Here is an 18,494-nt window from a genome sequence, read left to right as displayed (position 1 = left end):
AGTCACATATTGCAACATCTTTGGTTTTCATTACATATAAACACCTAATTTCTCAGCCATTTTCAAACAGCATGAATACACCTAAAATATTGCTCAATGACCAAGTTAGTTACGAACACCTGTAAGTTGATCAGCAACATCTGGTATTTGTTATTAGGTGCCAGTTTGTCTGCCAACTTTGGTGGTGACAAATGCAAAAGTTACAGCTTCACTCGTTACATTACGCTTCCTCAGACATGTAACAGCAGGATCCTCATACTGCTTCCAAGTTCTTCACTCTGCATCCAGAGCCATTTGACTTTGATCATTAAAGACGTGGAAGCCAAGAGGAAAGCTGATGAACTGGCACCGCTTCATCCTGACTCACGAACACGGCCTAGATCAGGTCTCTTCGGGGTCCAACATCCAGTCTGCTCATAACCGATAACAGCAATTATGCAATAAATCTTTCCTTAGCAACTTAGGACAACAGAGGTAAACACACATTTTTGATACCAGTGAGCATGCCAACAACCAGCTGCGGGGAAATGTCCTCAGGTGCCAGACAGATGGAGTCACCTCTCGTCCTGCTACATAGGAATATCAAACTGTCTTTTTCTCTTTCCTTTTTAAGTCCACAATAATCATACAAACAAAAGATATACATAGCAATCAGGCAAGGAACCAGAGCTGACAGATTGGTCATAGACAAGATTACAATCATCACGTTCCCTCACAGTCCTTTAATTTTATCACAATATAGAGACTATGTTAAGCCAGTGCAATCACACACAATATTTACCTTTGCCTCAGCTATAATATCAACCCTAACCCCTGCCTGTACTTTAGACAAACATATAGCTCTATAAAAAGCCATATGGTGGATATCTGACATCTCTGTTGCAAGGCCAAGTACAGTCATCCAGGCATTCTCAGATACACCTCACTCCACTGGTATGCATTCAAGACGTTCAGATGAATGCTACAGTAAAGGCATCAGCTCTGAGCCTGGTTACGCAGCAACAGTACTGCAGTGAAGGTTAACTGCGAGAGCACTGTCTCAGCACAATGTTCTGAGAAGAATGAGCAATTATAACATGAAATCAACACACATTTCACACATAACTGTACCAGGTATTTCAAAGAGGACTGTGGGTGGTAGCAGTGCTGCGTCTTTCAGAGAATGGTGAGAGGATGTGGGTGGCTGAATGCTGTGTTAGGAGGCCAGCAGTCGACAAATGCAGAGGAGGAGGAAGATGAGGGAGAGTTGGAGGATGAAGAGTAGTTCTCTCTGCTAGTACAGCAGGATTTATTTGAAATGGAAGATCATATTGTGCTATCGGTCAATCAGATGCAACCGTACTCAAGCTACGTGAGCCAAATCTTTCCCGCTCCGGGGTAGAATAAATAAACGATGAATAAATGATAATAAATGAGCTTTCTAGTAGTTTGTAGTACTAGAAGTAATGTTGTGTTTATGTAATGTATATAACAATAATAAATGAATTACTGCAAGACAGACAGAGTGTGAGAAATCAGTCAGTCTCTGTCTGGGTGGTGACAGGGTAGATGGGCCGGCTGGAGAAACAGGTGCTGCGATCGAGTTGTGTCATGTTTCCTTGGCTCTTCAGACCGTCTAAGGAGAATTATTGTGAGTGTGTGTGGTTTCCCAGACTTGTAACTTTTTCCTTTCTTTGCCATTCAACACCCTTTAATATTCATCAAAGCTGCTTCTTTCCATGTTACTGTCTCTACTATACCTCCATTATGTCTGCTTGCTCCTGCTTATTAGTTCAGTTTATTACCTTCCACTCCTTACAGACTGTATAGCCATTACTAAAACAGGACTGAGCGATATATCTAACTAATGGGATCTTGCATGAATTGTGAACTGGTAGAGGCTGCTGGTTATTCCCAAATTGGTGTTTATTTACATTTCAATTTCTCCTTAAAATCAATATCAGAAACTTTACTGAATGTAGAAACAATGGACTCTCCCATTCCTATTCTATAAGTTTATGTTATGGCTACTGGTTTTAATTTAAGTTTTGCTTCTGTGAAACCAAGTTTTAAAATTATTTTGGCATGGAGGAGAATAAAATACCACAATATCTATTAGACTTTTCCACCGTTGCCATGGAGAAGCAGCAAGTCACAGTAGAAGGAAAAACTGACTGCATTTATTTAGCCCTTTTCTAGTCTTACCGACCACTTAAAGTCCCCCTTCACCCATTCACACACACATTTATACACTGGCAGAGGCTACCACCACCAGAAAAAAAATGTGTAGTTCAGTCTTGCCCAAGGACACTCCGACATGGAGCCTACAGAGGCTGGGGATCAAACCATTGACCTTCTGACTATTGGACAACCACTCTACCAACTGAGCCACAGCAGCCCAGCTGTCCAGAGGTGTGAATTAGAGCATAACGAATTCAAAACAGTTTGATGTTGAGTTTGTTGACAGTACAGTGCACAATATTAGCTTAATTCAAGCGAAACTGAAAGAAACTGCTTTCACCTGCCGTTAGCGGCACATAACACAACATTTTCTTGCTGAAACCTCTGGAGTCAGCATAAACTTGTACTTCACATTTTTTTGTGCTTATATCTACTTTTTTCTGATTGCAGTTGATTTAACTGAAGAGATATATGCTGATCAAAGTTGTAGAAGAGCTTCAACTGTAAATCATGTTACATTGTCCATGGGAGAAAAGGAACTGTGGCAGTTTTACTTCCGCCTGAAAAAGCTCATCCTACTTTGCAAATCTACATAGGCATCTGCTGCAGTTTACTGGATTGTTGTAACTCCAAGAGGTGTTTGTTGACAAGGCATTGCTTCTTGTAAACAGAGAATCGACAGAACAGTGTGCCGATTCTGTTTTGTTCAGTTTGCCCCTGCAGTGGGGTAAGTTAACGTAAGCTAGCCATCTGTCTGCAGATATCAGGCTAATGTCTTCTTGAAATGCAAACAGCAGAGGCACATGAATTAGTGTACGTTTTTTTTCTGCTCTGTCAGTTCTGAAAGTGATTTTTAAAATAGATGTCAGTGCTCCATTGGTTAGAACTAACAGTCTGTGGTTGTATAGGAATAACTTTCCCAACATGTTTAAGAATGAGAGCCCTCCAGGTATTTTATAATTCTCACTCAACTTTTCTTTCTTTCTTCAAAACCCCCCCAAAAACACTAAAGCATAGTTGCACGCCGGCATTTTCAGGACAAAAGATAACAGGCTGGAGTGTAGTCTGTAGTCTTGTGCAAAGATGAGGATTCTGTTGACTGCAGTCTTTCTAGAGTTACCTTTAAGTCACGGATATGTGTGCTATGGGTACCTTATCAGAATGGTGACGGAAAAAGGGAACAGAAGAGAGTGGTTCTGATGGTCCACAACTTTTACCAATGGAAATGTAAAAATAATATGTGTTAATTATTAACTGAAGTTGTCTGCTTGCTGTAAACGCGGCTTTATCTCCTAACTAAAACTAATAAGCTCATTGCAGCTGCTCCTTTTCCAATAATGATTACCACTGGATGCCCTGCACACTGGACAGGCTTTAAATTTACAACACTTCTTTTAACCAGTGTTGTTCTTCAACTAGCTTAACGTTCTCTCAAATACAGTGCCACTCACTCATAGAGCACAAGATCTTAGAGTTGCAGCTCGTGGATCAACTTTTAGTCTCCACTGCAAAAAAGCAGTTGCTCCAAGATCACAGTGTGTTTCAAAACAGCAGTGTCTGGATTGCTGCAGCGTCCCATACGGTGTGCTCTGACACAGCACTTTGGAAATTAGGCCAAGGTGAATAGACACCCATTATATGCTGTGGCAATTGTAAAGTCACAGGGTCCTAATACAAACTATTTTAATCAAAATCCCAGCAGTATATAAATATCATTCACTCCATTAACACATTTTCTGCAACTCAGTCTACACTATGAAGAAACTATCCAAGACCTGCAGTCAGGCTTCCACTAACTCTTGATAATGACTGAAAATCTGCCAAAGCTTTGCTAAGTCAATGCAAATTAGCCCATCAGGCAGAAGGGAAGGGAAAATGGGGGAGGGATAGGAAAATGTTCCTTTGGGAATTCAGCTAATACCTCAGTTTTGGAGCTAGCTATTTTTCCACAGGGCAGAGGAGCAGCTTCCTACACGCCCAGGTCTGCGGGTTTAACAGTGAACCTGACCAAACAGTGCTGACAGCAGATAACTTTAGAGGCTTAGAGACGATTCATCAGGTAAAAGAACCCAAATTCATTTTCAGATTTCTGTATGTGGACAGGTTAAGATTCAAACTAGTACCAATGTAATACCCAGGTTTCTGTGCCAATACACAAATAATACTTTTCACATTCTTTACTTTCATTAGGATAAATGTTTTTCTAAAGAGCATTTAATCATTTCACAAAATCATCAGATATTGCCTTAGCACAACGCAGCAAAGACAAGAACTTTTCATAAAAATAACACCAAGTAATTCATAAATACAGGTTAAACCAGAGACGTATAAGTACATGACAGTTATAATCAGAGCTACATACAATATTTGGTCGGAGCTCAAAAGATACTGAGGTTCATTTATATCAATGGAAAAACAGAGAATACAAACAATCAGATACAACTGAGAAGATTTACAGTTTATACTCTGGTTCAGATACGCATATATTTGAGTGTTTTTCAGGTAATCATCTAGCCAAAGATGTGCAAGTATTACCTGAACACAATTACGTTGCTGTATGCAAGAAGAGCTCGAAGTTAATGAAAACAAGAAAGATGGCTTTCTTGGTTTTCAAGTTGTGACTCTTCTGCTGATATCTAGAAAAGCTTATTGCTCCTTTCATAACTTCTGTGCTTATTCATGATTTAAGTGGTTTGACTCCCATATCCCCCAGCTGCACGCTGAAGTATCCTTGGTAAAGATACTGAGCTGTTCTATCATTTTGTGTGTATGTGAATAGCCGAGCATAGAAATATCGTCGGACGCTTTTGATAGGATATGCTGTCGCTCCTGATGAGCAGGGTGGCACCTTGCACGACCATTTACCATTTCAAAAGGACTGCAGTTTATTTAAGTAGAGAGGGCATTTTTTGTTGCTTTCTCGTTAAAACCGAGAAAAAGCACTGAGTAGAGAGCACTAAGCTGATTAGGTGCTGAGGCTGGATGTAGGCCAGTCCATGGCTGCTTGAAATGAGAATTTTGGGCCAGGTCCTGAGGAAGCTGGAGTGGGTTATTAAAGAGCGAGTGGCTCACCCAACAACAATTAGCAACAAGCCAACATACTTAAGTTGCAGGTTATGTGGATTTTACAAGCAAGACCTACAGATGAAATAAGGCCCAAAAATGGTTGCAAAAGCTTCTAGTGGGAGATTTTTTTCACCTGCATATCAAATATTCTTTATCTAAATACGTCTACCATGGCATATATGTTTTACCCTTGTTATTGTCCTCATGTGAAGCATCACCAGACTCAATTCCAAGGCTGCACTTTCTTTCTTTCTAAAAATATCTCGGCTGCAGAACCGTGACTTAAACAGGTGGCTGGATTGGCAGGTCGCCAAGCTGAGGTGAAAGGTTAAAGGCCATCCAATACACCTGCACCTGTTGCAACTCTGAAAGACGTGCAACTGCAGCTGTGACTACTGCGGGCCATCACAAGGCAGCAATCCATTAGACACCCAGTCTCAGGCCAGCTTACAGCTGGACTTCATCCAACTGAGACGTCTTACTGCAGTGATGTAACTAATCAACTCTGCCACCCGTCCCCACAAGCTTAAGACCACGAAGCATGTAGGCAAATTTAAATGACAAATATTACCTCAACATACTTTATACAAACTAAATTGGAAATGTCTCTCAGTGTCCCTTCACCCCCCACCATCACACATGCAGACACCTACCCACCTACCCCACTTTTTTATTAGTGCCTGTCTCAGGGCTGGCCAACCCCTCACCCTGATGCTTTAAATGAAACCTTTTGTGAGTGTCCTGGTCTAGTGTTTAGAACAAACTGAGCGAGCAGTCTGTCAGGCAATGTTTGGCTTTATAGACAAGGGAGGGTTTGGGGGGAGAGAAGTTACACAATACTGCTGGCTGCTCTCTCCAACACAAATGATTTATTGGCCAGTGAGAACTGGAATGAAAGGCAGAGATACGACAGAGTGGCAGAATAAGAGAAAACGAGGAGGTAAAAGGAAGGGAAAGTGAATCGGACTGAGTAATGGGAAAGTAAAAGTGAGGGCCATGCAAGCGAGAGTGGACACTGGTTTAGCCAAAGCCTCCTGGAGCCGGCCTTTCTCTGAATAATGAATAGCTGGAAATCATTAAAAAGAACAAGAAAATGAAGGAGGGTACAAAGGGAAGGATGGTAAAAAGACATGCTGAAAAAAAGGAGCCTTTTAAGGACTAACCATGGCGCAACAGTGGACCACCATCAAGCCTTTTGCTCAACCCAACATGGCAATCATTTTTACCAAGAAAAAAATCAAAAGAGTCCAAGTTCACCATTAACTGGAACCCCACATCAGCAGAAAACTGATACCTTATGAGAAAACATTTTCTATGAGAGAAATAGTACTATTTTCCTCAAGGTGATGATAGACCTAGTGCCCTGTGTTAAAAGCTCCTGTCCGCAGGCTCACGCAAGAGTGAGCACTAATATAATAATAGACCGGAGGGTTGACCAGTAGGACTGTCTCCCAACTTGCTTACAGCTTACATTACTTAAGGTCTAAGTAGAGCCCTATAACCAGAGGTTTAATACTGTGAAAAGTTTTCATTTTTGATATGTTAAGAGAAGACAAAAGCCTATTTATTGAGGTGAGAGGTTTTCCAAAGTGCCTTGGATTTTGGTCTGACTTGCACCAATTTGTCTGTGCATTTCCAGGTCAATACGTGTCAATGGGAGCACTTTCTGCTCATCCAATCAAATGGGAACAGCTTAGTCGTCTCTTCTGTGTGTCCTGAGTGTGCACGCTGGAGAACAATGCTGTTTTATTGACTGTAATTTGAATTTAATAAGTGTAATTTGACAGCCATTATTTTTAGCCTCATTAAGCCTTTTGGCGATGGAACACACACACACACAATAAATGGTGAATAGGAGTGGGTGAGGGGGGATTTAGTGAGAAAGCATGAAAATGTCTCCCTGTCCTTCACATTTGATCCTTGAGAGTTTAGGACAAGCACAAAACACCACTTAAGTTTAGTTTCAAATCAGCTGGGATTATGTTTCCTGGCAGGTCACTGTGTGTGTCTGTACACCAATGAAACTAAAACGCTTTAAATTACACGTTTAAAGACAATAAAAGTGACCAAAGTAGCTCCATGAAGAATAGTGGCTCACACTCAGGACAAGCTTTGGAGTTTAAAGTTTAAAGACTTGGCCCTGAGCCAGACAGGGTTACTGTACTTCTGACTAAAGAGATTGAAGAATTCAGATAGTGAACAAGTGGACGAGATAAGATTATTATCTTAGCCACATCCGGGACAATGTGGTGACTAAAGCCAAGGCAAAAACTAAAGAGCCCAGATAAGAATACACTGGGAAGTCAGATCAAAAGGCCAGAAGACTGGTCATTTATCAAATGAAAATGTAACCTTGCCCTTCTTCCAGTGTAGTCAGCTTAATCATACTCTCCTTCTAATGGTCAACTCAAGTCTCATTGGAAAGTGGACATGCATACTGGGTCACTGGAGGACAGCAAGACCCTTGATTAGCGATCATTGGGAGCTGGTGGATAAGAACCTCTGCCTTTAGAAGTAGGGATGTATGATCACTTCAGACTACCAAGGTGTTTTGGTCTGATTTTTCTAGAGCTCAGTTGGGCTTGACAAATTGCTTTAGCGTATAGAAAGAAAAAATAAATATAGTCCTGTCTTAAGTTACAAGGCTAGAAATAATAAGGCACCATGTTTTCTGATGACACCTCTACATTACAGTCCTGATAAAACTTTACAGGAAAGCAGTGGGTGTGGTACAGTGCTTTTAAGACCTGTGCTCCCACAAAATGACATGTTCACACTGGATCTTGTGCTCATGAGGTGGCCTAATGCGTCACTGCACAGAGGACCAGCCAAGGGAACTGTCTAAAAAGCATTACCAGTCATTTTATTCCCTGTGCACTGCAGTGCTGTTGAATAGTTTGACAGCCTGGGGAGGGTGTATACTGCCAACCTGGTAGCCAGCCATCGGGTGCAACATGCAGTTTCTTCATGCGACCTCATTACCTCATATGTAAAGTATTTGTCACTGCACTTTTGATTCCTAAGCCGTCTCCACACATGAACTCAGATCAATGTGAGGACCTGATTATACAGACGTTGTCAGTTGCCCTTTCACACATTTAGCACAAATTAGGAGATTGTCCCTGTCAGACATGTTCTCACCTCTTGGTTTGTTTAGGCTTGGTTAGGTGCTTGGGTAGAGCACACAGGAGGAGGAGGAGGAGGAGGAGGGGGAGGACTCATCTGTAATGATGACTGTTTTTGCATTGATAGCAATGCTTCATGTATTTGGGTGTATCTGCCGCAGAATTATACAGTGGTCTAACAATTTAATTGGTTAATAACCTGTTTATTCCTGGACTTTGTACGCGTCAGCTGTCGAGGTGTTTAGTGCCTGAACCAAATGATTTGGACATTTACATTCACATTCACATTACATTACAGCTCCTCCAGGTAATGTACAGACAATTTCTAGGTAGGAGGTCATGTGTGAAAGGGGCTCTACTGGCTGGTTGTTAAAACTGGAGCTGATAAGCACCCTGCCCATTGCACCCTTGCACTTTAGTTCATTGCGGTCAGCCTGCCAACAGCACACATGGCAGTGACAATGTCATCAGTGCACAGGGAATTGGGAATTCCAAACTGGGACAAAAAATCCACAAAAAATCCCCAGTTCGGTGGATGAAAACAAAAACATGGGAATGCTCTTTATAAATACACTACAGTGGGCGTCAGCTTTAGGATGTGGGGTTGCCATTAGTTTGAGTGGCAGTTACAGTGTTGTAGACCCTGATGATTACAAGCTGTATGAATGGCTGTTCCCATGGTTTTGTGGCTTTGTGCAATGGGAACAGTGACCCCACTGTAATCCATGGCTGTTTACATTCCAGCAGATCAGTTCCTACTGGAAACATGGGGAAGGAAGGGCAGGGGTTAAAGAAGACTCTCACGCACCGTATCTCTATAAAACCAACACACGCCTCACCCAGGTCCCACACTTGGTAAACAGTCCACAATGATCCAAAATGGAAGACGTACAGTCTTTTTAATATGAGCTGCAACCAACATCTAAGTCATCCGTGTCTTTCCCAAATCTGCCCATCTCTGATTCTTTCACCTTTCCGTCTCTCCATCTCATACTGTAACACAAACTTGTCTACTCCAGGCAGTCTTTACTTCCCCTCCGTTTCTCATGGCTTGCTGTGAGTGGAAGACTGGAGCTCCCACTATAAGTATCCTTAATTTGATGGGGTGGGGTGGTCAGCCTCCACTTACTCCTTGCACAGAGTGCCCGGAGGCAACAACACAACTCAGAGGCCCTGCCCACTCATCCATCCCCTAGAAAGCTCTCCTCATTCCCAAACCAACACGAGACAAAAGCTACTCAAAAATTGTTAAAAATAGCCTGCAATTTCATGTTTCACAGGGTTAGAAAAGGAAGAGGGTTAATGCATGTTTCAGCATGTCAAAAGGTCTCATGAGTCTGAGGGCAAACACTTGGGCTGAGGTTGTGTATGGTCCTGTCTGGAAGATTCAGGAGAGAAGCAGTCGAATGGTGTGCCTCAAGTTACAAGAATGCACAAATGTGTGGGAAATGGAAGGAAGTTTGTCAAAACGCTCTCACTTCTTGGACACTGCTATGGGGCAGGAGTCCACTATTTGAATTCCAGTAAACACGCAAGAAATTAATTGAGCTAAGATGAAATGAGAATGACTTCAACAACTAAAACGTCATGAGAACATCATGTTCTACTTTGAATAACAGGGGATATGGCTGTGATACAGACAGTCGACTGCAGGCAAGACAGTCTAAAAGCAAATGCAATTCAAGTGTCTCTGAATGGGCCTTCTGTGTAATGCAACCTAAGAGGCTGCCTCATTTTATTTACAGGTACACTGTGCTTGTTCAGTTTGCACTAAAAAACATTAACATACAAGCATGAGAAGACAAAGTGTCCCATCTTTTTTCTGCAGTGTCTTCCAAATAAAGTGAGGTAATATTGCACACAATCCTCCATCAACAGCAATTAAAGAGTTTCAATAAAAAGCCTCCTTAATCCAAGGATGTAAAACAAAATTCAGGCTGTGAGTCAGTGTGAGCTCAGAGACCACATCAGAGATTGAGACACTGCAAAGAAAAAAGATCTAGATCATATGATGAGGGGTGTGTGTCTGCGTGTGTGTGTGTGTGTGTGTATGTGTGTCAGTAAGAATAGGTTACAAACAGTTCAAAGCAAGGTCAACAGAAGCTAGGTGCTGTGTGTGGTATTTAGGACCGTATAGCGAAGCAGTTATTATAGCGTGGGTGCTGATCATTTTAACTCGCACTGACGTCATTAAAGTGGCTTTGTGCCGCTGGAGAGTCCTTTACACCCACATACCTGCCCTCACCACAAGGTGTTAATGGACTTTTTTGTGTGTATGTGTGTTTCTCACATCACTTAAACAACTTAATCATGCTGTTGTGTATGAGTAGCCACTGATCATGTTGTTCATTTAGCTTCTTTTGCCACAACGGATTATAATACCTCTCTGAACAGTGTTGGCTCAAGCTCAGGTCAGTTTAAATCTAAGGTTTCTTGAACTTTGCAACACCTGTTCCTGACATAGCCTCAGCAGTCAAGCACCCTCGGTCCCAGGTGCATTCACTCACACACACAGAAACATGTGCAGCTCAGCAGAAACTACAACTCCGTCCAATCCAGCCTTGCACATTTGTTTCAATGCTGTGTCTGGTGTTTTTTCTACAGCTACTGTAGAAAGGCTTGCTCACCATATGACTGAGCCTAGAGACAGCTTCAGCCCACACACTCGTGCTTTGCTTCCAGAGTGTTCTGTCCGGTGTCCATACAGTCAGGACAGAGACAGCAAGAGCTCTCCACAAAACAGAGAATAACTGTCCCATGTTTCACATACCATGGACAATGGGACAAAACATGTTGCCTTGGTAACGCTCCACTGAAATAACTGCGTTGGGCTGCTCTGGGAAAATCTAGCTTGTACTGGAGACCGAATTGACAGAGGACTTTGTGAGAAAATTTATCTTATTTCCATGTTTACAGCCAATAAAATGTTAAGTGCTAGAATGCAGTGAACTAGCTTAGACACAACACATTTCAAGTCCCTTCTTTGGAGACCTATGCCAAGAACTATCCACGAAAACAGCACTCACACATTAGCCTTGCATGGCAGCACATTTTCTATGCAGGCCAACATTTTCAGCTATTCATCCTCTCCATCCTTCCAGTCAGAACACATTTTCTCTTTATCTTGCTATTCCTGCAGCTACATTTTCTTCTTTTTATCACTTGTCTCTTACACATAATGGCTCTTCAAAGCCACCGCCGCTCTTAGCATAAAATGATGGTGGTGGTGTGCAGTGTTGGGTGTTCACCGTAGGTGGGCAACCCCAAATCGATGGCTCTCCCAAGCCTTTACTAAACCATTCCTTTCCCCCAGAGCCGTGCCACATCCTGAAGATTGGGACCGCAGCCCATCTGGGTTTAGTTAGAGCCAAAGACACAAGAGCCATAAAACTAGGGCGAGAGGAAAACAGAGGGGCACCTCCTCATCTACAACCCCAGCCAGTGCTCTCAGATGGGGGCTCTGATGTGGTCTGGAGCAATGATATACTGGCGAAAGCTGGCAGTCTTTAGTTTTGACCTGATGTCATTCACAATACAGCATTCAAATTGATCTTAATGTCAGTGTCTTTCTTGTATTTAATGTTGATTGTGGCCATCTGAAACATTTTGCACTGAACATTTTAACTGCATGTGGTATGCATACAATGCAGATAGGTATCACATTTCAAAACAATATCAAGCAGTATGGGTGATTAACTGACAACACATCAATAGTGCAATAAAGTTTAGATTATAATTTTGTCATCACTGCACAAATGTTGTAATAATTTCAAAGCTGCTTAAATTAAATTAAACCAACCACTTGGCTTTGATTGAATAGAATGAATAGATTGCCAAAGTCACGCCCCTGCCCCTGCCTTATTTTGGAAAAAGATTGTACAGTAGTTAATGGGAAGAGACAAATACATTTTGACTCCCGTTTGAGCTGTGCCATGAACTACGCATATGATGTTTGTGAATTAAAAAGATTCACTCAACACATCACCAACACAGACATGGCCACCAATGCCATTTTTACTAGTTTTATTACAAACTGAGACTTTCTCCAGTTGAAAAATTATCTTTAATTGACAACGTAATGCACTTCAGGGCGCAATTCAAGTGGGATCAAAACATGATTTGTCTCATTCCATTCACTACTATACAAAGTTTTTTCTGAAATAAGGTCCCAGACTACACCCTTCGACTGGAAGGGGTGTGACTTTGGCTCTCTATATGAAATCAGTCATACACTCACTGCTCTGGTGATATTAATATTTATAGAAGCTTCACAATGTTTCTACACTAAATATATTTAATATGTTACCTATACTGTCCAAAAAAAAAAAACCCTGTAAATTTATAAAATCATATACTGCCACTCACAGCTTCTAACCTGACATCTTTGTCCACAAAAATGAGTGCCAGACATGTATACCAGTTAGCCAAGTTTGTACAGCTGCTTATTCAACACAAAACAATTATTCTAATGCACTCGGTGTGAAGTAGGTTCTATATTTAGTGTCACTTGATATTTCCAGCTCCAGACCCTTGCTACCCCCTCTCTCCTTTTGATCCTTCATTCAGAGAGGAGATGAAAAGATGAAGAGTGACATCCAGAGAGACCGATGAATGGATGGACGACATCCGCCTCTTTCCATTGTCTCTTCCAGTAAACACATCACTCGTCCTTCCAAGGCTTGTACAGTATTTTTTGACATGTTTTGCATGATAAAATTCTTAGTTTAAGAAGAAAAATACCCTCTCTGCCTTGCTATGTAACACATTTCTATAGGGGGAATGAAATGACCCCAAAGGGCACAGCAAAGAAAACAAAGCTACACAGCATCAGAGGTCCTGCTGCTTCTATTACATAAAACCTCTCAGCATCCCTCTCTTCTGCCAGAGAATGCCACATACAGTATGAAAGGGTCAAAAGCAACAAAGCAAGTGCTGTTTCAACTACTTCTGCTTTCACCTCATTTCAAAGCGCATCCCACGTTTAGAAAAACTGTCGAGCACTGCTTTGGGTCAATCAATATTCAGCACGGCCTTGTCCTGCAGTATAACAGAACGACGAACGATATAGCCTAGTATTTTAAGGAGTGAGCTACAAAAACATGAAAGAGACCGTCTAATTAATAGGTTTATGAGTATTCAACTATTGGCACCAATTAAGATCACAAAAGCCATTCATCTTCCTGGTGTTAGGTTGTTTTTCCAGTTTTACTCTCAGAACAGGAAGTAACCACGGGGCTCTTGCATAATAAGTGCGTTAGCCACTAAAACAAACACACAGCTAAGCACATGACTTCTAGGATCAACACCATGCGGTGTCACTTCATCCCTTTAGTCACCACCGTGCTGGTTAGCTTAGTGTTTAACACTAACACAAACAAAATACTTTGTTGTAAGTAAGAGAGAACTGGTGTTAACACTGAGGCGATGAACCCATCACAGCCTCCATCTATTCTTCAGACAAACCAAAATGCTACCAAAAATACTAGAGTGAACTACAAGTCAACCTAAACTATCAAAACACGTCCAATGTTTAGTCAAGTCAAAAGTACTTAACAAAACAATGACTGTCATGGGATGTATTATACAGGAAATCAATAGACAGCAAAGCTTTCACTCACCATTTCGTCCAGGGCATAGCGAAGTAAGCCATGCTCGTAAAGGATGAAGAACCTCCTTTGCCATTTCTGTATTAAAATAAAAGAGAAATTCAGCATTAGAACTTTATAATAGATGAAGCAAACATTTAGCACAGGGTTTGAAAGCTGTTATTTATGGAGTAATTAGCTCATTTTAGCCATGACAGTTTATGTATGGACAGATATTTAGTTCATAAAGCTAGAGATTCTTCATTGAACCTGTTAAAAAAAATCTATAAATGTCCCAATTAAAATATTGATTCTTATATACTATACACATCAGCCTATAGGCTAAGACGTGGCCATACCACTGATGCACACACATACAGGACAAACAGTAAATACAAAAGGACGAGCAAGTCTCTGAGCAACAATTGTCATGCAGTGCCAACACAGTTCTTGGCACAGTTAGTTAGTTGGAATACATTTTTTGTCATGCTTCAGTGGAAAAGTTTTCAGTTTTGTATGAGACAACAGAACAGGAAACCCCCTTTTATTATGTCTTGGCTTTCAGAGGAGTACACAATATTACATTTATGGTAACATTACCAATGCCCACGTCTGCGCAGATATATAGAGCCAATAATATGAAGTAAAACTGCTTTCGTTGACTGAAGTCGGTTTGCCATCTGCCAATATATATAGAGAACATGAAGACGACGAAGGAGAAGAATAATGAGGAGAAGGAGAAGAAGGAGAAGTAGCAAAAGAAGGAGTTGTTGCCGTTGTTTTCAGTTTCGGAGAAAGACAACACAAGGGCAATTTACAATACATGTTCTGCAAGGGTTTCAAGAGGAGGGGAAAAGTCTACTTCTAACACAACAAATCTAATTAGGGCTAAGGAATATTAAATCATCTATCATTGCTTACTATGCTTGTGAGATACAGCATGTCTTGCCCTCAGGTGTAAAACTACAGGGAAGGACTCAGAATTTCTTTATAATATACAAAAATGTGAAATTATCGGTTATCTTATCAGTATTGGCCAGGAGAAGCTGGTAATTATCAGTATCAGCTGACCAAATCCATACAGTGGACCCCAGCATACTGAGAAAGATAAAGCCTATCATATTTCTGAAACTACAAGGTCAAATAGAATTTATTCCATTTTATCTCTTGGTTAGAAAGGCATTTCTGCCAATATTTGTCATAATGATATGTTACCAGACTCCATTTATCTCCTTCCATCCTTCATCCTCAATTTCTCTATTGGCTTGATATCCTCTCCACTGCCTCCCCTTATCTTAATGCACCGTTTTGTCTCAGTGTTAAATATCCTGGGCTCAGATTCCAACTGAGCCCAATCCATGAAATATTGAGAAGTGCTTTGTGACCTAAAAGCCATCTGAAGGTCTCAATAGAGGCACTGATAGGCCTCACAGGTTATGCTAAGAAGGACAATACAGCCATATCCATTAAAAGGTGATAGAGGGGCTTCTAAAGATCAATTCTGCAGTATTTTTGATGGATAGAGTAGAACAACCAACCGCAACCTGTCAGACTAAAGTGGTCCTAAAACAGGACTCATCCAATGTGTCAGCTCTTCTTCTCTGTTATTTGCTTGTTGGTCAGTCAAAACCTGACCAACCTGCTCACCTCAGCACTACGTACAGGCCACCAATTATACCCCTACAGTGAAAAAAAAGATTGCAAGAATAGGCAGAGCACATCAGTGATTATGTTAAAGCAGCAGCAGACTGTTGACAGTAGTTTGAGTTGAAGGATCCAGAGGTGCTTTTCCCCAAAAACCCCATATGGAAGCCATCAGTGTGGCTGTGAGAACTGGGACTTTTCCTTCTCCTCCCCCACATTCTCTAGACTCCTTCTTGGGATGCACCACCACAGTATAATGTGGGAGCTGATAAAGGAAGCTGTGCAACAGAGCGGGGCTCCCGTTACATGATGCTTAGGGGAGCACGATTTGTGAAATAAAAGTCAATATTAGGCTCATTATTGCCTAAGAAAGAGGCTTCTTCTGATAGAGGGCCAAGCCTCCCACAGGAAGCTGCTGAATCCATGACACAGCGGCCGGAGCCACAACAACCAGACCTCCTGTTTGTCAGATGTCAAATGAGTGCCAGAATGGATAATAAAATCAAAGGAAGGGCTATGTAAGCCAATTTCCTTTTTTCAACAGTGCTCCAGCACCTTCTTAAACATCTACTTTTCGTGGACTTTTCAGGCCCAGTTCCCTCAGTTCCCAACACGGCATACTTTGAGACGCCAACAAGGTTAATTACTGTTACAACTCTACAAATTTTTAACTGACGCCCACACCGAGAACAATAACTAACAATAATTACAAACACATCTTTTTAAAAATAGTTCTAACTCAAGAGAATGGCAGAGTCCACACCACAACTAAAACTAAAATTCCCTAGGCGAACAATAACAATGTTTCCAACACATACAGTTTACTTGGGCGGGTCGGCCAACAATATTTGTCGACCCATTTAAGCATTTGACAGGCTTGAGAGACTGACACCATCTACGATTGATTAACTAGGTGACAATCAGCCCACACTTTGCCCCTCTCGTCTACTACTACACAGCCATTCTGTGGGAAACACTGAATACCTTTGGGATCACTTTCAGAGCAATTTGATGAACAATAAAAACACAGACAGCTTATTAAAATACATCCAAATTTGCAGGGCCATGTATTAGCTTGATTGGGTACATTTTTTCTACAAAACAATATTGCAGGAGTGATTATATTGGTTTCTGTATCCTGCCTCTAATACTCCTTGGATATTTATACAACTTAAACTTAAATGTCTATATGCTTACACTTAAAATAACGTCATTCTACCTGAGACATACTGCGAAATGGTCAAGAGGTTATGATTTTGTTTTCATGAAGCTCCAACACAAGTTCCTCCATTAAAAGGAAGTTAAAAACCCATTATCCCATTCGGAACATAATCATATCCAGCAAAGGAGCCACTTACCCGGGATCTGTGCAGGGGATTGTCAAAATTCGTTCCCTCTGGTGCCAGCAGCAACCATCCTCCATATATAGGTTTTGCCTGGTGAAGATAAAACACAATTAAAGCGTTGAAAGTAAACACTGCAACAGGCAGACTAATTTATCGATCAGCAGCTCAATTATGCACATTTTAATCCGCTGCAGATATAACTGGAGGCTAGTCCCTAGTTTAGGCTACAAATGGTGGCCCGATATCAGACAGTATGTGGCACTGACACACACACATTAGATTAACACCAGAAAAGTGTGTATTAGTCACTAGCTGCCTTGAGTTGACTGCGGGCTACATTCTCCAGCTGGCCGTGTCCCAGAGCACCATGCTGTCCCGGAAAAAAAAAAAAAAGGAAAGGCTAACACACATGATTTTCCCTCTGATCCTCTAAGTGGGTGGACTGGTGGGTGGAGGGGGCAGCGAGAGGCAGAAGTTAGCAAGAAAAACAGTGGATGAGAAACAGGAGAGCGCACAGAGCCTGAGAGCTTCTGTGGCTACACAGATTTGCAATTCAAACTTGAGAAATGCAAGTTGGCCTGGCAGTCTTTCTTAAATAGTTCTGGTTCAAATTTGAACTGCAGCCATACTAGTAGTCAGCATTTGTTTGCTGAGCCAAAGAAGTCCTGCATAACCACTGCAGGGTTGTGTTCACAGGAGCGCAAATTTGACTGAATCTATTTACACTCAAATCTCACCTACACCTAAAGAGCTTAACAAATTAAGCACCTTACGTAATTCAGCTGCACTCCCAAGACTATGGAACAGTGGTCTGCAAATCAAGTTGGAAAAGCTCTGACATTTACAGCCGCCTGGCACCTCTATGTCCCTCTATCAGTGGTTTTGATTACAGTCATAACTTCATCCCATGTAAAGCCGAGTATAATCCAGCATAAAATCCTCTTTCACTTTGATTACAGGAGGTGCAGCACATTTCTCGGCTGAGTGACTCTGTGAACAAAATAACACAACAGGAATTTTCAGACATAAGCCTGTAAATGTAACCTTGGACAGTCAAGAGTTTGTGCAGACTTGCACGAGAAACATCCAATTTCTGAAAGGCAACCTGAGAGGCGACCGCACACAGGAAAAGCACCTTGCAGATGAGTTATTTGATAATGGGACTGCGGAAAAGAGTGGTTGAGTGGGAATCACACTAATGCTGAGACACTAGCCTCCTCCTTGCATGTGGAAAAAGGAGTCTAAAGCCTAAGGAGGAACATCGAGACTGTGCACAGTTTAGAAAAATGTCCCATCGCTCCTCACATGACCTGACAGCAGCCCGGATGGCAAGTCCTCCTGGGAGAGAGGAATAGACGAAATGAATCTAGGTCATTTTTTACCCTCCAGTGGTTAAGCGAAGTCATTTGAGTGTATCTGTGTGTGTCCATGCCCCCAACCCATCATAAGTGACTAAGTGATACTGCAATGATTGCGTGGGCCTCCGAGTGGTGAGTCGGTGGGTCGGCTAAAGGGATGAAAAAAAGTTCTGGAAGTAAATATTCACAGAATTGGACTCACAGGACTTC

At 41.6% G+C, this 18,494-nt stretch overlaps 1 protein-coding gene across 4 annotated transcripts in view; it reads right to left on the bottom strand.

Moving 5' to 3' along the window:
• The window catches only part of LOC311250747 (myosin phosphatase Rho interacting protein), a 52,848-nt gene that overhangs the window by 32,675 nt on the left and 1,679 nt on the right, over positions 1 to 18,494 (bottom strand). For all 4 annotated transcript variants that reach the window (XM_084342744.1, XM_084342743.1, XM_084342745.1 and 1 more), the window contains exons 2-3: positions 16,939 to 17,016; positions 13,970 to 14,035 (exon numbers count right to left, since the gene is read on the bottom strand). In XM_084342744.1, coding sequence (XP_084198870.1) covers positions 13,970 to 14,035; positions 16,939 to 17,016 — 144 coding nt within the window. The remainder of the gene's footprint in view (positions 1 to 13,969; positions 14,036 to 16,938; positions 17,017 to 18,494) is intronic.

The sequence above is a fragment of the Pagrus pagrus genome (assembly GCF_965226575.1).
Source record: "Pagrus pagrus genome assembly, chromosome: 21".
Lineage (NCBI taxonomy): Eukaryota > Metazoa > Chordata > Actinopteri > Spariformes > Sparidae > Pagrus > Pagrus pagrus.
Note: the sequence above shows the minus strand (reverse complement) of the source record. Positions and strands in the feature narration are given on the sequence as shown.